The 21117-nt window shown below is 34.5% G+C and overlaps 1 protein-coding gene across 2 annotated transcripts in view; it reads left to right on the top strand.

Moving 5' to 3' along the window:
• Positions 1-21117, top strand: part of IQCB1 (IQ motif containing B1) — a 76132-nt gene that overhangs the window by 35138 nt on the left and 19877 nt on the right. Inside the window, exons 8-12 of one of the 2 annotated variants that reach the window (XM_025377789.1) lie at positions 5896-6074; positions 8047-8156; positions 9709-9818; positions 14727-14869; positions 16515-16663. In XM_025377789.1, the coding sequence (XP_025233574.1) occupies positions 5896-6074; positions 8047-8156; positions 9709-9818; positions 14727-14869; positions 16515-16663 (691 nt within the window). The remainder of the gene's footprint in view (positions 1-5895; positions 6075-8046; positions 8157-9708; positions 9819-14726; positions 14870-16514; positions 16664-21117) is intronic. The other variant, XM_025377790.1, reaches the window with a different exon arrangement.

Below are 21117 nucleotides of genomic sequence, written 5' to 3'. Positions count from 1 at the left end.
AAATAACTATTTCTTGGCGTTACTACAAACTGATAGATTCTGCAGTCATGACTATGCTACAAAACATACTACGATTCAACAGGTGATTTGATTTTACTGGTACTGAAGTACTGGGCATGCAAATAAACAAGAAAACAGGATCTAAAATGAGAAGAATTAGTTAATCAAGACTGATACATATGTTGGCATTAACAGACAAGGACACTAGTTATTATAACCATATAACCATATTCCATATATTAAAAAAGTTGAATACAGACATATAAGCCTCAAAGTGAATTTCTAGAGATGAAATCTACAATATCTGAGATGAAAAATACACTGGATGGGATTAACAGCAGATTAACATTACAGATTAGTGAACTTTAAGGCATATCAGTAGAAACTATCCAAAATGAAACAAAAAAGAAACAAAAGGAAATAAAAGCATGTCAGTGAACTGTGGGACAACTTTGAGCAACCTTACGTAGGTGTAATCAGAGTACATAAAGTAGGCAGTAGGGTCACAAAAAAATGTGTGAAGAAGTAATGGCTTAACATTTTCCAAATTTGATGAAAACTATAAACATGCAGATTCAAAAAGGTCATCAAACCCCAAGGGCAATAAATATGAAGAAAATTCTACATTGAGGCACATCATAATCAAAATGCTCAAACCCGTGATAAAGAGAAAAATCTTAAAGGCAACCAGAGATGAAAAAACATTATATAGAGAAATAGAGATGAAGATGACAGCAACTTTCTTATCAGAAACACCACAAGTAAAAAGACAGTTGAATATTGAAAAAGAAAACTGTCAAATTAGAATTTTATACTCAGCAGAAATATATTCAAAAGCAAAGATGAAATACTTCTTCAGAAATCATTAGCAGACCAACACTACAAAAAATATTCAAAGAAGTCCTTCCACCAGAAAGGAAATTCATCTACACAAAGAAATAGAGTATCGGAAATGGTGATTACATAAACATATAAGATAGTTTTTCTTATATTATTTTAATATATCTATAATATATTTGCCTACACAAAAATAATAATGTACTTGAGGAACATATGTATAAGTAGAATGTATTCCAAAAGGGCATGAAGGCTAGGAGGAGATAAATGGAAGTATACTGATGTAAAGCTTTTATACTGTACATGAAGTGGTATAATATCACTATGATAAGTGATAAGACTGTGATAAATTGAAATGTATACTTTGAACCTCAAAGCAATGAAGAAAATAGCAAAACAAAGAATTTACATCTGGTAAACCAACAAAGGCAATAAAAATGAATCATTAAAAAATATGCAATCCAGAAGAAGGAAGTAAAAAAAAAGAACAAAGGAGAAACAAAACCAAGTGGTAGATTTAAACCTATCTATATTAGACGTAAATGTTGAAAAACTAAAGTTAAAAGACAGATTGACAGATTGGATTTAAAAAGTACAAACCTACTATATGCTGTCTACCAGAAATGCACCTTAGATATAAAGACACAAATAGGTTAAAAGTAATGGGGTGGAACAAGATATACCATGCTTATACTACAGAAAGTTGAAGTACCTGTATTAGTATCAGATAAAGTAAGTTACAGAACAAAGAATATTACTAGTGCTAAAGAAAGTTATTTCATAATCAGAAAAAAGTCAGTTCATCAAAAGGATGTGTTTATTTACCTAATAGAGTTTTAAAATACACAAGCAAAAATTGACAAGAACTACAAGAAGAAATCCTCAATTCGAGCAAAAGATATTAATATACCTCTTTTGATATTTAATAGAATAAGTAGACAAAAAATTAGTATGACCACAGAAGATCTGAACAGTAATATCAACCAATTTGACCTGATTGACATTTTACAAACATTCTACCAAACAGTACAGAATACATGTTCTTTTCAAATGCAGATGGAACATTTACAAAGAAGGATACATATTCCAGGCCATAAATAAAGTCTCAAGAAACATAAAAGGGGCCAGACACAGTGACTCACGCCTGTAATCTCAGCACTTTGGGAGGCTGAGGTGAGCAGAGCACTGCAGGAGTTCGAGACCAGCCTGGGCAGCATGACAAAACCCCATCTCTACAAAAAGTACAAAAAATTCGCTGGGCATGGTGGCACGTGCCTCTAGTCCCAGCTACTTGGATGCTGAGGTGGGAGAATCACTTGAGCCCAGGAAGCAGAGGTTGCAGTGAGTTGAGATCACATCAATACACTCCAGCCTAGGCAACAGAGCGAGACCCTGTCTCAAAAACAAGAAAAACGTAAAGGGATTTCAGTTATACAAAGTATGTTCTCTGGCCTCAACAGAATTAAGTTGGAAATTCATACCAAGAAGATCTCTGAAAAGTCCCTAAATATGTGGGAAATAAAAACATTCATCTAAATAATTCACAAGACAAAAGAGAAATCAAAAGTGAAATTAGAAATTATTTTTAAATGAATGGAAATAAAAACACAACATGAGAATTTCTGGGGAAATTCTTAATTAAAGCAGAATGATATTTAGGGGAAAATTTATATCACTAATGTCTATATATTAGAAAAGAAGAAAAGTCTCAAATCATTGACCTCAGCTTTCCCCTTTAAGAAACTAGGAAAAGAAGAGGGAATTAAACTCTAAGCAGAAGAAAGAAAATGATAAAGGTTGAGCAGAAATCAATAAAATAGTAAGCAAAAGTGAGAGAAAATAAACCATAAACTGGATCTTTGAGAAGATTGAAGTTCTTTGAGAAAGCAAATTAAACCAAAACTGGCTCTTTGAGAAGAAGAAACCTGTAGCAAGATTAAGATTAATACGGAAAGGAAAAGAAATAATACAAATGACCAATCTCAGGAATTAGAGAGGTAACATTGTAACAAAGCCTGCAGATACTAAAAATATCACAAGGGAATAATATGAACAACTTTATGCTTATAAATTTAACAACTTAGATGAAATGGACAAATTGATTGAAAGACACAAACTACCAAAATTTACTGAAGAAGCAATAGAGAACCCAAATATATACCCAAATATAGATAGCTATAAAGAAAAACTGAATTTGTAGCTAAAAACCTTCCCACAAAGAGAACTCCAGGTCTGGATGGCTTTTTCACTGGTAAATTCTATTAAACACTTCAGGAAGAAATAATAATCTTAAGCAAACTTTTCTAGAAAGTCGAGGAGGAGGAAACACTTTCAACTCATTCTATGAGGTCAGCATTATCCTGATACAAAACCAAACAAAGACATTATAAGAAAACTACGCATCAATGTACTCATAAACATAGATACAAATGTTCTGAACAAAATTTTAATAAGTCGAATTCAGCAATATATTAAAAAGTTAATACATCGTGAATCAGTCTGGTTTATCCCAGGATTCAGGGCTGGTTTAATATTCTAAAGTCAGTCATTGTAACTTATGTTAACAAGCTAAAAATAAAAAAAAAAAAAACCATCATATCAGTAGATATAGAAAAAGCTTTTGACAAAATCCATTATCTACCCCTGATTTTAATTTTTAAAAAAGGCCTCTCGGCAAAGTAGGAATAGAAGGGAACTTTCTCAGAGAGCAGATCGGTGGTTGCCTGGGCATAGAATGACAGGGAAGGCAATAAGGCAGGAACTACAGTGAAATACAAGGAAGCTTTTAGGGGTCATGGATATATTCATTTTCTTGTTTTATATTGGTGAAACAGGTCAAACTGATGAAATTATATGCTTTACATGTGTACAGTTTGTTGCATATCAATTATATTTTTAAAAAGCTATTAAAAACAAAAATTATGAGGACTTGGTAAGTGTTTTGATATGGGGTAGGTAAAATAAATGGTGCAGTCAGATATGATACCAAGTTTTCTGTATTGAGTGATTAGACAGAATATATGTGTGTATGTAGAATATATAAGGAGTTGGTTTTGTGAGACAGATGATGAATTCAGTGTTGGTTATGTTGAGTAAGGTAGTTCAACAGGCAGTAAAAGTAAGTATCTATATAAAGACTTATACACAAATGTTCATTGAGCTTTATTTGTAAAAACCAAGGACTAGCTATAACTCAAATGTCCATCAGGTGAATAGGTAAACTAACTTCTGGAAGAGGTGGGGACTAGAGTTACAGATTTACAAATCAGCTTATACATGGTAGTGAAAAACATGACAGAAAGTGAGATTGATAGGAATTATGAATACAGTGAGAAAATAAATGACTTGAAAATGGAGTCTTGGGGAATAACCTTTTAGGGTTATATTGGGGAAGTGGAGCCCATAAAGACAAATTAAAAAGAATGATCGGAAAAGTATGGGTGGAAAGTAGAGGGGAGACCAGAACTTTGTATCACAGAAGCTAAGTAGAAAGTATCAGATACAAACAAGTCTAGGAAAAGAATCACTCATGATATATATGTGACTTGACATTTGGGAAGTTATACTGATGAAATGAACTTACCAAGGATAGTATAGTGAAATAGTAAAAAATGAAAACTAGATGCAGTGGTTTGAGAAATGAGATATGAGGTAGTGGCGTCAGAGAAGTCTTTAAGATTAGGAGGTTGAAGAGCATCTAAAAGCATTTAAACTACTGTATTACATTATAGCACAAACTCTTGGTGGGATATGGAGTAAAGATATGATAAGATTGGGATAGGGATATCTGTAGAAGGCTTTCTGAGATGAGCATATTTTTTATCTGAGTTTTGAATGGTGTGATGATATTGACTGATGGGAAAGGGTGAGCATCCTAGGCATAGGGAATAGCATTTAAGAGACACAGGGGCACAGAAGTAGATGTCACAAAGATTCTCACATATTTTAATTGGATAACTTTATAAAGTCTTTCAACCCAGAGATTTTTACATTTAAGATATGTTGCTGATCTCTTTTCTCTTAACAAAATTATTTTAGTAACTACTAAAGTATAGTTTTCAAAAAGCTCAAACATGAGTCTTATACAAATATAAAATTTGACTGCTCAAAATTTTATTCAACTCGTTAATGAGGGAACAAGTAAGATATTTATACAGGTTCAAAGGAGAATTTGAGGAAAATAGATTTATGGAGTTGGTTTGTTGAAGGAATATAGAAATAAATTTGCTGATTGATTTTTAAAAATTTGCTAATAGGAAAATATGACTTATAAAGCAATGTAGCCTTTAGAATTACCTTTTCTACTGGACAGAAATAATTTGTATTGCTTTGAATAAGAGTCTGTTTACATTGCTCTTAGATAAGAATCTTTGGCATTGTTTTCTACCAGCCAACCTCTATTTTTACAGAATTGTAAAATATTTTAATAGTGAGTAGAAAATTAAACAGAGGTACATATGCCTAGAAAATCACATACTCCTTAAGGGGGTAAATAAAAGGACACTCACTAACCTTTTTCTTTTGACTATTTCTAAGTTTTAGATAATTTTTCATGACATCAGTAATATAAGATGGGTTGTTAGTATAATAAAGGAAATACCAAGGAAAGATTTTAAGTTTCTCCTATATTAAGCACATGGTAGAATTCCTATGGCATTTTTGTCTTTGTACATCATTTAACAATTAACTGTGTACATGTCTTGATTTCACTTTTATCATTGCCTTGAAGCTTTTAAATTATTTATTATTTAGTATTTTGCACATTTATCTTTCCTCCTTGATTTGATTGCAAGCTTCTCTAAGGAGAGGGCCTTTGGCTACTTTGTATTCTCTATTGTACCTAGCACACATGGTACCTTGCACATAGTAGGAGTTCAATAAATATTAAGTGACTGAATATGATATATTCTTGGAACCAACATATATTTTAAAAAGTGGTTATATTCTTGGATCAGGACACAGTCCGGCATCAAGTTACTGAATCTTTTATTTTAAATTTGTTGTGATACCTGTGCATCAATTAGTAATGGCACTTTTTTTTTTATTTTGTTCTATTAGTGGTGATTTACTCAGAATAGGAAGAAAAGCCCTGTATTCAATTTTAGATGAAGTTATTTTCAAGCTTTTTTCAACTCCTAGTCCAGTCATAAGAAGTACTGCTACAAAACTCCTACTGTTGATGGCTGAATCCCATCAGGAAATTTTGATTTTACTGAGACAAAGTACCTGCTACAAAGGTAGTGCATTCATTCTTTCTTTACTTGGGATTCTCAAAAAGAAACTTTTTATTGATGGTTTATGAAAAACAAAATTCTTATATTTTAAAGAGTTGATAACTATGTAGATAAAACTCTACATAAAAATTGGCATCAATTTTTATACCAATTCAGGAAAAAAAAAAGTCTTTATATAATCAAGCTATCTTCATGTCACTACAGATAGCAAGTGGAAGATACCTTTCTGATCAGGTTGCAATGAATATTTACTCCCTCTCTGACAAAAAGGTTATGTGTTGGATATACCATATAATATAGTAAAATAATGACCAAAAAGATCAGTGACCTTAGCAAGACCAGCTTTAGTGGAGAAAATGGAGCTGTGCTTGAGAGCCCAGTAGCCCTTATGGTATTTTGAACTATCCATAATTACTCAACACTGTCTTTCCTCAAAAACAAACAAAAAAAAATTGCCTTACCTCCAAATTCAAATACATATGTGAATTAAAAGTCAGACATTTTGAGGATGAAAGGAGTAAGTGTATTAACATTCTTATATAATAGCTTTCATTTAATTGAGCATTCACTGTGTGTCAGGCACATTCTATATACTTTACATGCGTTAAAATATTTAATCTTCACAACAATCCTATGGGATAGATATTCTTATCCTTATTTTATAGATATAGAAACAGAGACATGGTAATTTGTCCAAGATCACAAAGGTAGTATATATATTTTTTAATTGCCAAGCAAAGTTATATGTTATCTTTGTTTTATTTCTTTGATGACCAGAGCCATATATGTATTATAACCTATTCTTCTTATTCAACATGGTCAGAAAATGGGATTCTAGTCCATTAAATATACTTATTAATATAGGGTGATACTGTATGGGAATTTTTAAAAGTTAGAATATAATATGATGTATTTAATACCTAAACTACTAGAAAAGTCTTTATCATTCTTGATGATTTTGAAGACATTGTAATAATGTACCTTGCATTAGTCATTACTGGGGGTATTGTAGGAATAGAGAGGAAAAGTACCAGTAATAGAGTTCTTTAGTTGATACTGTGCCAGATAGACATTTTCCAATTCTGTAATTCAATTCCTAAAGAAATGTGAATGTCCAACAGAGTCGTTATAAAGGAATTTTACCTGAATCCTTCTCCCTTTCTTTGACTTATATCTCAATAGCAGAACTAATTCAGGTTCCTGAAGATATTTTACAATTATTAATACTGCTGAGAACTTGGGTCTTGAAGAGAGTATAAGGCATTAAAAGAGCCACACAGTGGTTTCCCCAATTATACACTACAAGGCAATTTTACCTTATGTATTTATTTTGAATACACACATTATAATACACCATTTCAAGTACCTGGAAATGGTACTTACTTTGTACCTTTTACTGCTGCTATGTATTATTTTGGCATGAAAATGTACTATCCTAGTGTTGTAGCACTTCACCTATAATGTTTTCCCAGGAACCTATTGATTTGCCCCAAATTATATATGTTATCATATGTTCATATTTAATAATCTTTTTCAACTAATAATGACATAATAATCTGCATGAGTGCTTCCACAGGACAAGCTTTTACTGAATATGTGTCTGTAGTAATTTACCTTTAAAATGTTTCCACTTAAAGTATTTATGTTCAAATAAAAAAAATTTATCTCTACTTTTTGATTTACCACAGTGATTCCATCCTCCTCCTTTTTTTTTTTTATTAAAGAGATTGTCTAGACTGATTTTCTTTTTATCAGATCCCACAATTGAGCACGGAAGAATTCTCAGGAGGAAGGAATATCTTAAAGATTTCAACCTGGAAGTCTCTGAGAAAAGGAAAAAGAAAAATCATGTGATTAATCTTGTTTTCATTTGTTTTTAAGCCAGACTTTTTGGCTTCAAATTAATACTGATTAGATAACAAAATCATATTTTATTGTTATAATAATAGTTGTACGTTTTGCTATTCTATTTCAGGACTCAGAAGTCTACTAAGTAAACAGGAAACTGGGACCGAATTCAGTCAAGAACTTAGACAGCTCGTTGGCCTTTTAAGCCCAACGGTCTGTCAGGAAGTAGAAGAGCAGGTATTAAGTTACAGAAAAAAAAAAAAAATTGCATGATATTCACTGACTGTATTAAACCTTAGTTTTCCTTAAATGTTCCTCACTTTCTTTCTCTTAAGACTTCAAGCAAAATACTCCCAAAATAGAAATATCTTTAAAATTTTTACTCAGGAGGTTGAGGCAGGAGGATCACTTGAGTCCAGGAATTGGAGACTGCCCTATGATCACACCCATGAATAGCCACTGCACCGCAGCCTGGTAAACATAGCAAAACCCCATCTTTAAAATATAATGTTACAAAATTGTATCTCTCCGCCTTCAACCTGCTGAAAAACATAATTTCAATCTCCCATTTTCATCTGTTTATAGATACTGCCACATCAGTTTCACTCAACATTTTTCATGAAAGCCCCATCTATAATGTTTATCTTATTTTATCTATAAGCTATTTAAAATTTTAAAATTGTTTTTCCAAAAAAATCTCTAATGGTAGCAAACTGTATTTATGGTCACCTATGGCTACCCTTCTTGTTCTTTGAGATACAACAATAACACCTTTTCGTTTGTGTAAGAAATGGTCTTAATAAAAATTATTTAGAAATTTGAGGCAGCAGGTTATTGATTATTTCATCATACTTCCTCTAGTATACTCAAAATGATGGCTCTAAATAGCCCATTCCAACAGGAAGAGGCATATAGCTTTCTGATTTCCAGATAAAGACTTAAATATGGAAAACGTCTAAAATGACTAAATATATTTTTTAATTTAAAAGGAAAAGGGGACATTGTGTATCTAAAATCCAAAACCAAAAAGGCAATAAATTTAAAAATACAAGCAGAAACCATGAAAAGAAGTCCAGTAAGGCAGGAGAATGGGTTGGGGGAGGCTGGAAGGAAGAATGCAGAAGAAGGGAATTTCTTTTTTCTGTATATATGAACCATCATGAGTTTAGATTAATCTCAAAACTATGCATGTGCTCAAATTCATATTGATTAGGTAACAAAATCATAGAAATCACATTTTATTATTAATAGCTGTACTCTTTTTCATTCCATGTGAGGACTCAGAAGTCTACTAAGTAAACAGGAGACTGTGACAGAATTCAGTCAAGAACTCAGACAGCTCACTGACCTTTTAAGCCCAATGGTCCATCAGGAGAATAGCATACCAAAAGCTTACAGAACTAGACAGAGATTCAAGCAACCATCCACAATGGTCAACAGAGCTTATAGTTTGAACCTAACTAGGTTGACTGCTTATTAAATAAAAACATTAACATGGTAGCTCAAAAAAGATTATGAAAGGTCAGGCGGACTATAAAATCTTTGAAAAGGAAATGGAAGTGAGATTATCCAGGGAGAATTTGGAGCTAACTAGACTATATCTTGAGTATGTTCTAGAAATTGCCTTATCGAGCCTAACATACCTCCTTTGGGAGGTAAGGTTTAATATCCCTACCCATCTTGTTAGAGCTAGAGATTAATACTTGCCCTGGCCTGATACTTTAAGAGGTATTTTTTTTTAAGACCTTCCTAGAGATATCTCTAAGTTGTTTTTGGCATTTAATTTCAGAAACTACATCAAGCAGCATGCTTAATTCAAGCCTATTGGAAGGGTTTTCAGACAAGGAAGAGATTAAAGAAGCTTCCATCTGCTGTGATTGCTTTGCAGAGGAGTTTCAGGTAAAAAATTTTGGTAAGGGGATTGATGATCAGAGAATCTTACTAGAGTACAGTTGAATTGAAATTTAGGTGATTTTTTAAAAATTTCCTAGTATGTTTATTGTTATCTTTTCGTTCTTTTTCTCTACATTTCTGGGTACCAACACTCCAGTAACCAGATGCACTTTCAAAGCAAAGGACATAAGACAGGAATCTAATGTGTTAAATATACAATCCCATCCACTTAAGATATTTGGGGAGGGGACAAGCCTACAAAGGAAGCCAACGATAGTTATATTATTAAACCCTCAAAACCAACAGTTATCATGATTGTGTGTATATAATTACAACAATAACATGTATGCATATAAGAGTTTAAGTCTGTTAACCTGATTTTCCTGAATAAATATGGCCTCGATGGATATCTTCATTGAATTATGATATAGTTTGGCATTTATTTCAAGTAGACTGAAAAGGAAATACTGAAGACATAGCCCACTTTCTGAAATGACTAACCAATCCAGATTCTCCGAGGTCACAGAACAAGAAAAAGTAACTTAGCTGCTAGGTAATTTATGATAAAGAACTGTTTCAGAGGTGACTTTTTCATGCAGCCTAACTTACAGCCAAGCTTTAGTTCATTAAAATGAAACTGGCATTTTACAGAAGTTAGTTTTTTAAAGAAAACTGAAACTATTCTTTTAATAACTGCAGATACATTTCTCAGTTATAAAAACATTTAAAAATAGCTCTGGGGTTCAAAATACTATGTAGTCACAGAGTTGAAGACATTGAAATCACTCTAGCTAACTGTGTCTCTTAGTGGGTATCCTATTAATTGATGAACGTTTTCTTCAGGGAAGAATTCAAGATGGATTTAAAATATTATTGGGTGTCAATATTATTGGTAGCAAAGAAAAGAATTAATTTTTAAATACATATCAAGTGCCTAGTATATGCCAGGGGATCCATCCCCTGGCAGTTTAACAGATTCGAGTTTGTATCTCATTTCAGCAACTTACTGGTTGAGTGAACTTGGACAATGCCCCACCTCTCTCAGCCTCAAACTTCCAATCTATAAAACGAGAATAATAGTTTATACACTTGTATGATCAAGATAATGTAAAATTTGAGATAATACAAAGTTTTTAGCATATTTTCTGGCACTTAGAAAATGATAGGAGGAAAAATGCATATGGCACATTTTCTGTCCTTGAAAATTTACAAATCTAGCTAGACAAATAGATGCGTTAAATAGATAATACTGAGAGGCAAGTGTTATCGATCTATTATTACTCAAAGTTTATTGCCTATCTTACAAACTGTTTTTTTTTTTTAAAAAAAAAGCATTTCTGTGGTTAGATAAATCTGAGAAATATTGAGTACTTTTTGAGTCACAGTATATATTTTTCTACCCAAAGAATCTGAGGTGCTCTTGGTATTGCCTTTGGTGGTGAATTCAGATAGAGTAGGTATTACTTATGGGTTCTACCTGCTGTCATCCTTAGTTATCGGGCATCTTAAATTTAAAGGCACTCTTATACATGGATTCAGAGCATTAATGTTTAGTCCCACAATAGTTGCCAAATTTGCTCATATACTCTCTCTTTCAATATTAAAATCTCTATTTAAAAGTAGCCCAGGATTACAGACTTTTTCCCACTTCTAAGTGGAAAAATTCTATGGAATCTAATATTCCATTATTTTAAAATAGAAATTCCATTGCTTTCTTTATGTGACCAGAAGAGTTAATAAATATTTCCATTAAAAAAGATAAACAGTGAAGCAAAAATTATTTAAGTCTCACATTTTGTGTTTGTTACCTTTCCAGTATTTTTGCATTTGAGGTTCCAGAATATACTGAAATGCAGTTCTAACCTGTTGGATTCTATTTAATTTTTTAATTTTCAGTTTGCTCCAGTTCAGCACCTTCCCTCTTCTATTAGTTGTTACAGTTCATGCAAATGTCTCTTGCTTCCTTTGTAGCTTGGTTTTTTTTCAAAGGTTATTTCTGTCTTTTTGTGCTCAGGTCTTATCTCAGTAATTTCCCCCTCCCATGGTTTTGGGAGAGGGACTGCCCACCAGTCACACTTATGGGTTCAGATTGATTAGTGTTCTTTAGATTCAGCAAGAGGCATTCTTTTATAGTCACACCCTTGCTAACGCACTTTCATAGTGGTTTCTTTTTTATTTAGTCATTTCTCATATTCAGAAACTTTATTGTCTCTTAAGTACTCTTCTTCAGCAAAGTTTTCTGAAGCAGCTAACAGCTGCTCTAGTTCTCTTAGAGAAACCTTACAATTTACCTACCTCTATCATAGTGCTGATTTTTAAGTGTTTTAATTACATTTGTTGATTTCACCTTGAAACTGAGCTTCTTAAATGCAGAATAGTATCTTTTTTCTCTCCCTCTGAGGCACAGTGTCTTGGCAGCAGAAAGTTTGGTCAACTCCCACTTTAATGATAAAAATTCAGACTGATTAAATGTAAATCATGGAATTTACTTATTTTCAGAATATGACATCTGATCAGTCATTTTATTTTCAGAAGTGTAATACAGAGGCCAGGTGGTCCAGTGCCTACTAATTCTTACAAAGAAACCAGTTGGAAGAATAATTGTTTGATTTTTGAGTGATTATAGAAACTCTGAACAAAATAACTAGATGTTATTTAATAATAAATGGGGGAATTACATTCGAAATCACATCAGTTCCTAATGTTTTCAAACATGAAAGTAAAACATGAATCCAGTAAGCACATCTGTTTACAATTTAGTCCCTATTTAAATCACCAAACCTCACTTTTGTCCTGTCTTTCTGGTTTGTACTTTACTTCCACCTTCATGCTCCATAGTCTTTTCATTTTTGCCATATTTCATAGCCTACATACCTAAATTGTTTCCCAAACCTGGTTTTCTGACAGATTAAATATTCTAACAGATGTAATTTTAATGATTACTATGTTTTTCATACTAATAGTATGAAATGATATTTAAAATATTGATGATGCAGTATTAAACACTATAATCTATAGTCAGTTAGAAGTTAGAAAGAGGTAGTTTTTTGTTGTTGTTGTTTTGAGGTGGAGTCACACTCTGTCACTCAGGCTGGAGTGCAGTGGCACGATCTCGGCTCACTGCAACCTCCACCTCCCGGGTTCAGGCTCCTGCCTCACCTCCCAAGTAGCTGAGACTATAAGTACACACCACCACAGCTGGCTAATTTTTGTATTTTTAGTAGAAATGGGGTTTCACCATATTGGCCAGGCTGGTCTCGAACTCTTGACCTCAGGTGATCCACCCACCTTGGCCTCCCAAAGTGCTGGGATTACAGGTGTTAGCCAGTGCACCGAGCCACAGAGTTAGTTTTTTAAAAACCAGTTTAAAAGGAGGCTGTGTTTAGTGCCTGCTCTCTTTTACCCTCTATGAATGGGTAAAAGATAAAACATTATTATCTGCATGCTGTATAACCCAGAAGTTTTGAGGCGAAGGAGTTCTGTAGAACAGGCAAGATGCCATCAGCTATTCTTTGGGAAGGGAGAGGCCCTTACCTGCTTCATTTCCAGCTTTCACAAAGAGCAAGAGACACTTCCTAGATCTTCTCTAGAACCTTTTGACACACATACACTTTTGAGGTCTTCTCTGTCTTCATAAGAGAGATAAGAAAGAAGTTTCAAAACAAATTCTCTACTGTGTCCTAAGTAGAAAGCTAGAGAAAATTTAAGTTGTAATTGATGGAAGAATTTATAAGAAACAACCACAGGCACACAACATTTTATCAAAACAATTTAATCAAAATAAACTATTTTGAGTTGAAAATTCAGTTGAAAAATCATAATAATCCTCTCTAATTATACTATAATGACGTCTGGCTATTAAGAGTACAAAGCTATAGCCAAGGTACCACATTTGTTTACAGTTTAATTCTAAGAATACAGTTTAAAAAAAAGATCTAAGAGAAAATGTTCTTGGGAGAGACACATGTCAAATTAAGTCTATAGAGGTAAACTAGTTTATTCTGTCTCTCTTCTTATCCTCGTTTTCTTTTTCTGTGGGTATCTGAAAGCATTTTGAGTATATTTACTGTAAACTGACACTTGTAGTCTCCTTACATAGTGATATTGGAAGCAAGAAAAACTAGATGGGAATGGCTAAGGAGAAATTTTGGTGAATAAAAGGAGGTAATACAGAAATGATAATTATATAAAATGTGGCCACATGAAGGTTTTCATAACCAGTTTTAAAAGTAATGTTCAGTTATCAATAATTGAGAAATAGGCATAAGAAGAAAATAAAAATCAACTGTAATCACATCATGCAGTAAAAATCACTTGAAATTTTAATGTTTTTTATTTAATTTTCTGTGTAAGTAAATGTAAATTTTTTGACACAATTTTGATCTCATCCTTCTATATCCTGATTTTACTTTTACCTGACATTAGATCATTGATATATTCTCATGTCACTAAATATTCTTCGAACATTTTATTTTTTCATAGTTCATATAATCCCATCCCATCAGGTGAATGAACCACTATCTATTTATCCAACTCCCTGTTGTGAGACAAAGTTTGTTTTCAACTTGTTACTGTTGTAATACTGTGGAGAACATTTTTGAACAGAAGTTTTTACATATATATCTGATTATTTCCTCAAGGATATTATTTGTAATGGAACTAATTGGTCATCACTTTTAAGGCTTTTTATTTATATATTTCAAATATTTTTCCAGACTTTTAATGCGTATATTCAAATATTTCTCCAGAAAGGTTGCACAACAGCCGCAGATGACAGGCTATTTTATTATACCTTATTAACACTAGAAATTACCTTAAAATTTTTTCTGTTTACATTTATTTGATTACCAGGGAGGTTATGCATTTTTCATATGATTTATGAAAATTATGTATAACACACTGTTTCCACCACAGATCTAAACGAACAAAGATGTTGCTGGAGATAAATAGGCAGAAGGAAGAGGAGGACCTCAAATTACGATTGCAGCTTCAAAGACAGAGAGCCATGAGACTTTCTCGAGAATTGCGACTGAGTATGCTCGAAATAGTTCATCCAGGTGAGTGGCAGTATCAACTTTATAAACATAAGAATATTTAGGTTATCTTTTAACAAACCAAGTTTTCTAGCTACATGATGATTTTTTAAAAATTTGGACTTTTGCCCTTTTTCTCTGTTTTTTAGATAAACTTTATTAAATCTTCTGAGTTCAAAAATGGTTACTATTTTTTTGATTCAGACCTATTCGTTGATGATGAACAATCTGCCCACCGGTTTTTTTTTTTCTTATCCTTCAGATAGTTTAGTGAAACATAAAAATTTATGCATAAAGATAGCTGTTAGAGACACAAAGATACTTCTTGAACTGAAATAAGGAGTTGGAATATTATCACATTCTGCCATCAGAACTTAACTCATTCCTTAGTACAAATGTTGTGACATCTTCTTTCCACCTTTAACAGACTAAGCTGAAATTAATAATAAGGTGTGGTCTGAGAGGTCTTAGTGGTTTCAATATTATCTTCAAGTTCTTTTACCTGTCGTCTTGTTATTCAATCCAGGGTCCTTCACTAGCCTTTTATTTCACTTCATCTCCATTAAATATAGATGTTTTCTAGGATTCCATCCTCACCTTATTCCTGTCATTTTGCTCTTCCTGGGGTATCCATCCATAACTACAGCTCAACTCTCAACTGAGTGCTGAGCAGTCTCAAATCTGGTCTCTGTCTTCACCTACTCTCCTAAGCTCTTAGAGGAGAATTGCCCAATAGAAATTTTTACAAAAATGAAAGGTTGTATATCTGTACCATCCAGTAGGGTAGCCAGTGGCTAGAGATGGCTACTGAGTATTTGAAATGTGGCTAGTGTACTGAAGTACCTGAATTTTAATTTTACTTTATTTTAACCCAAGTAGCCACTTGTGGATAATGTCTACTCTATTGAATAACACACCTCTGTACCCAACTGCCTATTGGATCCAGCTTTACCTGGATATCCACAGGCAACCCAAACACCAAAGTCATTATCTTACCCCTCAGATTTCCTTTTCCTTTATTCCCCATCTCAGGTAATGGCACCAGTAACTTACTCAGTTTCCCATTTGAGACATCCTAGAGTCCTTTCCCTCTTTTACCTCTATATCCAATTGATCATTAAATTATATCAGTTTCTTATACTCCCCCAAATACACTCCCCTTTTTATTAACAATTCTACTACCTTATTCTGTCATGTATGTACTGTGAACCCTGGGTTGTATGCTGAGCAACTCCAAGAAAGCAAAAAGAAAGTCATCTATATAACTGACTGAGTGACTTAAGAGAAATTTGGAAGCATGTAGAGAGAACACATACATACATTTTTCCCTTTCCCTCTGATGCTACTGAATGACTTCTTAATCGTGTGCTTAGGATTCTTGGTTTTTTGGGTTTTTTAAAATGTTTTTAATGTTGGATTTTCAGCGATTTTCTTATTACTCTACCACAAAAATATTATATGAGTTCTTTCTCTAAAGAAGCTGCATAATCTGGGAAAGCTTTGTTTCTAAAATCTTAGAACCATGGTAAAATAATAGAATTGGGAAAATTAGTGAACAGTATTGGCAAAAATAAAAAGAAAGCAAGATTATTATTATCATTGTCCTGATTCCAGAACTTAAGAAAGCATGGCAGTGAGTATGTTGTAATAGTGTCTATCATCTTTTTAGGTCAGGTGGAGAAACACTATCGGGAAATGGAAGAGAAATCAGCATTGATTATCCAGAAACATTGGAGAGGGTACAGGGAAAGGAAAAATTTTCACCAACAGAGGCAGTCTCTCACAGAGTATAAAGCAGCTGTCACACTTCAAAGAGCAGTGAGTCTAATGTAGTGAAAAGAGCTCTGAATCAAGAGGCAAAAACATGAGTTCAAACCTGACTTTGCTAATTACCTGTTATAAAGCCTTAATCAAGACACTTAGTTTTCTTGAGCCTTAGTTTTTTCTTTTGTAAAAGAAAACCTCCTTACCTCTGGCCAAGCTGGTTTAGACACTCAGTCCTTAGTACTTACTACCTTAGAACCTTGTACATCATTTACTATACTACAATGTTGTTTTGTTAATTATTTCCCTTCTTACTTGGGCTGTGAGTTCTTCAGGAATAAGGAGCTAAGTCTTATTGTTGTCAGCTCATCACATGTGCTTGATGTGTGAATAGATGTTTACCCTTACCCTTTTCACTCAGTTGTTATGTGGATCAGTTACCCTAATTCATGGGAATGTATTTTGTAAATTACAAAGTTCTCTGCAAGTGCAGCATGTGATATTTGATTTTTTTAATGCACAGATATTAGGTATATTTAGATCATTATAACATTTTAATTGTAGAATTTTTTATATATATATATATATATTATTTTTTTTGAGACGAATTCTTGCTCTGTTGCAAGGCTGAAGTGCAATGGCGCGATCTTGGCTCACTACAACCCCCACCTCCCAGGTTCAAGCAATTCTCCTGACTCAGCCTCCTGAGTAGCTGGGACTACAGGCACGCACCACCACGCCCATCTGATTTTTGTATTTTTAGTAGAGACTGGGTTTCACCATATTGGCCAGGATGGTCTCGATCTCTTGACCTCGTGAGCTGCCTACCTTGGCCTCCAAAAGTGCTGGGATTACAGGCATGAGTCACCACACCCAGCCTCATGTTCTTAAATAGCAATCTTTCTGTGATCTCTCTAGAGCATAGTACTATTTTGTTGCCTTGGAAAAGCATAGCACAAGGTGGTTTTTAAAATTTAATGACCAGGCCGGGCGCGGTGGCTCACGCCTGTAATCCCAGCACTTTGGGAGGCCGAGGCGGGCGGATCACGAGGTCAGGAGATCGAGACCATCCTGGCTAACACGGTGAAACCCCGTCTCTACTAAAAATGCAAAAAATTAGCCGGGCGAGGCGGCAGGCGCCTGTAGTCCCAGCTACTCGGGAGGCTGAGGCAGGAGAATGGCGTGAACCCGGGAGGCGGAGCTTGCAGTGAGCCGAGATCGCGCCACTGCACTCCAGCCTGGGCGACTAAGAGAGACTCTGTCTCAAAAAAAAAAAAAATAAATAAAATAAAATAAAATAAAATTTAATGACCAGTTTTCCTAACATCCAGTTATTGTCTTATACATGGTTAACTTTCATATTAGGATTTCAGGTCCTATAGCATTTAGCTTAACAATCCGTTATTGAATTTTTAGGTCAATTTCAGTTTTCTACTGTGATAGATTTTGAACAGTCTCTGTGATTAACTTTTTACAAAGTTTTTTTTTTTTTTAATCATCCAAAAACATAGTAGAATAAATGCTAGAGAAATAGGAAGAGATGCCTGCCTCCTACTCCTTCTTCAGGCTCTTCTGGGGATCTCAGGTTGTATCTGCAACAAACAGTCCTGCACTATCACTGAATCACACATACTCCTGATATTTACCTTCTGCTAAACAAAGTCATCTAAGGATTAACCAGTTGATATCAGGGTTGGAGACACTTCCTTTGGAGGAACCTTTGGCTTCTTTCTAACACTTTTAACTCATAAATACCTCCTTTTTAAAGTCTTCCCTGTCATAGAATTAGGTGGGCCCTTATTAAGTTGACTTACTACTTGCCTGATTTAGATGACCCTAAATACTTTGTAAAAGGATCCTCTACTATAAAGTGAAATATCCTGGTTTGCCTACCATTTCTTAGAGAAAGAAGTAGGGGTCATTATAAGAATGTATCTGAAGGCTATGAAGGCAAAGTTGTTTTGGCTTTTATACTTTCCAGTGGCACAAAAGGAAGATTAGTCGCATTTGCCTCATATCTGCTTAAAAAAAAGGTAATTGAGTCTCTGTTTAAGAGCAAAAAGGGATGGGTCAAGGTCATGTTTATAGTCTTTGCATCTCATTAATAAAAAAAAGGAATGCGTCTCTGTTTAAGAGCAAAAAGGGATGGGTCAAAGTCATGTTTATAGTCTTTGCATCTCATTAATAAAAATAAGATGAAGTCAAAGTGAAGTTAGCCAAAATGGAAAAGGAAATAAGAGGATTACTTTTTTTTTTTTTTTTTAAAGAAACGTGGTCTCACTCTGTCACCCAGGTACAGTGGTGTGTTCACAGTGCATCACAGCCTTGAATTCCTGGGCTAAAGCGACCCTCCTGCCTCAGCCTCCCTAAGTGCTGAGATTATAGGTGTGAGCCACCATGCCTGGCCAAGAATTACTTTCAAAGAAGGAAAAGAGAAAGAAAAATGGGAAAGTACACTGAGAAAAGAAATAGAAAAATAGAGAAAAGTATAACAAGGCAATCGTCAATAAAGGATACATTTTGCCATATTTTTAAAGCATCCTTTCTTTTTTTTTTTTTTTTTTGAGACAGAATCTCTCTCTGTCTCCCAGGCTGGAGTGCAGTGGTACAATCATAGCCCACTGCAGCCTTGATCTGCGAGGCTCAAGAGATCCTCCCGCCTCAGCCTCCACAGTAGCTGGGACTACAGGCTTGCACCACCAGGCCCAGCTAATTTTTTTTTTTTTTTTTTTTTTCAGTAGAGACTAAGTCTCACTTTGTTGCCCAGGGTAGTCTCCAACTCCTGAGCTCAAGTGATCCTCCCGCTGCAGCCTTCCAAAGTGCTGGAATTACAGGTGTGAGCCACTGTGCCTGGCCTAAGGTATCCTTTTCTAAGACACACTAGAGACCTGCACTGTTCAATAAAATAATCATTAAGCATACGTAGCTGGCTATGAAGAACTTGACATGTAGCTAGTCCAAATTGAAATGTGTCGTAAGTGTAAAATACCCACCAGATTTTGAAAACATAGCATGAAAAAAAGTGTAAAGTATCTCATTAATACTTTTTTATATTGATTACATGATGAAATACTAATATTTTGTGTATACAGAGTTATATGTTTTATATAACTCAGTAAATATTGTTTTGCCCATTTTTTATTTTCTTAATGTGACAACTAGAAAATTTGAAATTACTTATATGACTCACATTATACTTCTGTTGGCACTGCTACTGACCTTGCTAAGAAAAAAATGGGAAATAATTCATTAGCCTCATTGAAAGTAATATACCAGCCTGGGCAATGTGGCAAAACCTCATCTCTAATAAAAATACAAAAATTAGCCAGGCATGGTAGCACGTACTGGTAGTCCCAGCTACTTGGGAAACTGAAGTGGGGAAAATCACCTGCGCCTGGGAAGTTGAGGCTGCAGTGAGCTGTGATCACACCACTGCACTCCAGCCTGGACAATACGAATGAGATCCAGCCTGAAAAAAAAAAAAAAGTAACATAAAGGAGTATAAAGGAGTAGGAATATCCTTTCAATGAACTCGTCCCTCAGGAAGAACCGGTTATTAGTGTCCTCGGCAGGAAAAGAAAGGCCAGAACGGTTATCCACCTTCTGTTCTTCTCTTACTTGATGCAAAAACAGAGGCGTTGTTTCTCCAGTGGCTAAAAATTGAGGAAATTTGCTAAAAGAGAAAAATAAATGAAAGGGGAGAATAGAAGGAAAGAAGAGAGTCTCAACAGAAGGATGCAAGCACAGTTGAAAACTCAAGTACCATACTGAAAACAAGGCCGGGCACGGTGGCTCACGCCTGTAAATCCCAACACTTTGGGAGGCTGAGGCAGGAGGATCACTTGAGCCCAGGAGTTTGAGACCAGCCTAGGAAATATAATAAGACTCTTTCTCTACAAAAAATTAACTGGGCTTGGTGGCGCACACCTGTAGTCCCAGCTACTCAGGAGGCTGAAGTGGGAAGATCACTTGAGCCCAGGAGTTTGAGGCTGCTGTGAGCCATAATCAAGCCACTGCACTCCAGCCAGGGTGACAGTGTGAGACCCTGTCTTAAAAAAAAATACCAAAAAAGTAAAGGGTACTAGGGAAATTTTCTAAACCGCTTCTTAGTGCCCACTCTTAAATATCAACTAAAGGATAATTATCACTGAATATCTAAGGAAAGCCAAAGACAAAGCAAATGGAATAAAACTACTTGATAGAATATAAACATTGCAGGTATAAGGAAAAAATGTTTTTAATCTGTTATTAATATCCTCAGAGAGATAAGGAAACATAATATATGAAACAAAACCAAGATACCATATAAAAGGGAACACACAGAATAAAATTCGACAGGGAAAACTGAAAGACTAATAAAAGGATTGTGGGAGAAAAGTTAAAGAAATCTCACAGAAAGCAAGGAAAAAAGATTTTGCCAGAGGCACACATCTGCAATCCCAGCTACTCAGAAGGCTAAGGCAGCAGGATGGCATTAGCTCAGCAGTTCTAGGCCAGCCTGGTCAACA

Source organism: Theropithecus gelada, chromosome 2 (assembly GCF_003255815.1).
Source record: "Theropithecus gelada isolate Dixy chromosome 2, Tgel_1.0, whole genome shotgun sequence".
NCBI lineage: Eukaryota > Metazoa > Chordata > Mammalia > Primates > Cercopithecidae > Theropithecus > Theropithecus gelada.
This window is presented reverse-complemented; position numbering and strand designations above follow the sequence as displayed.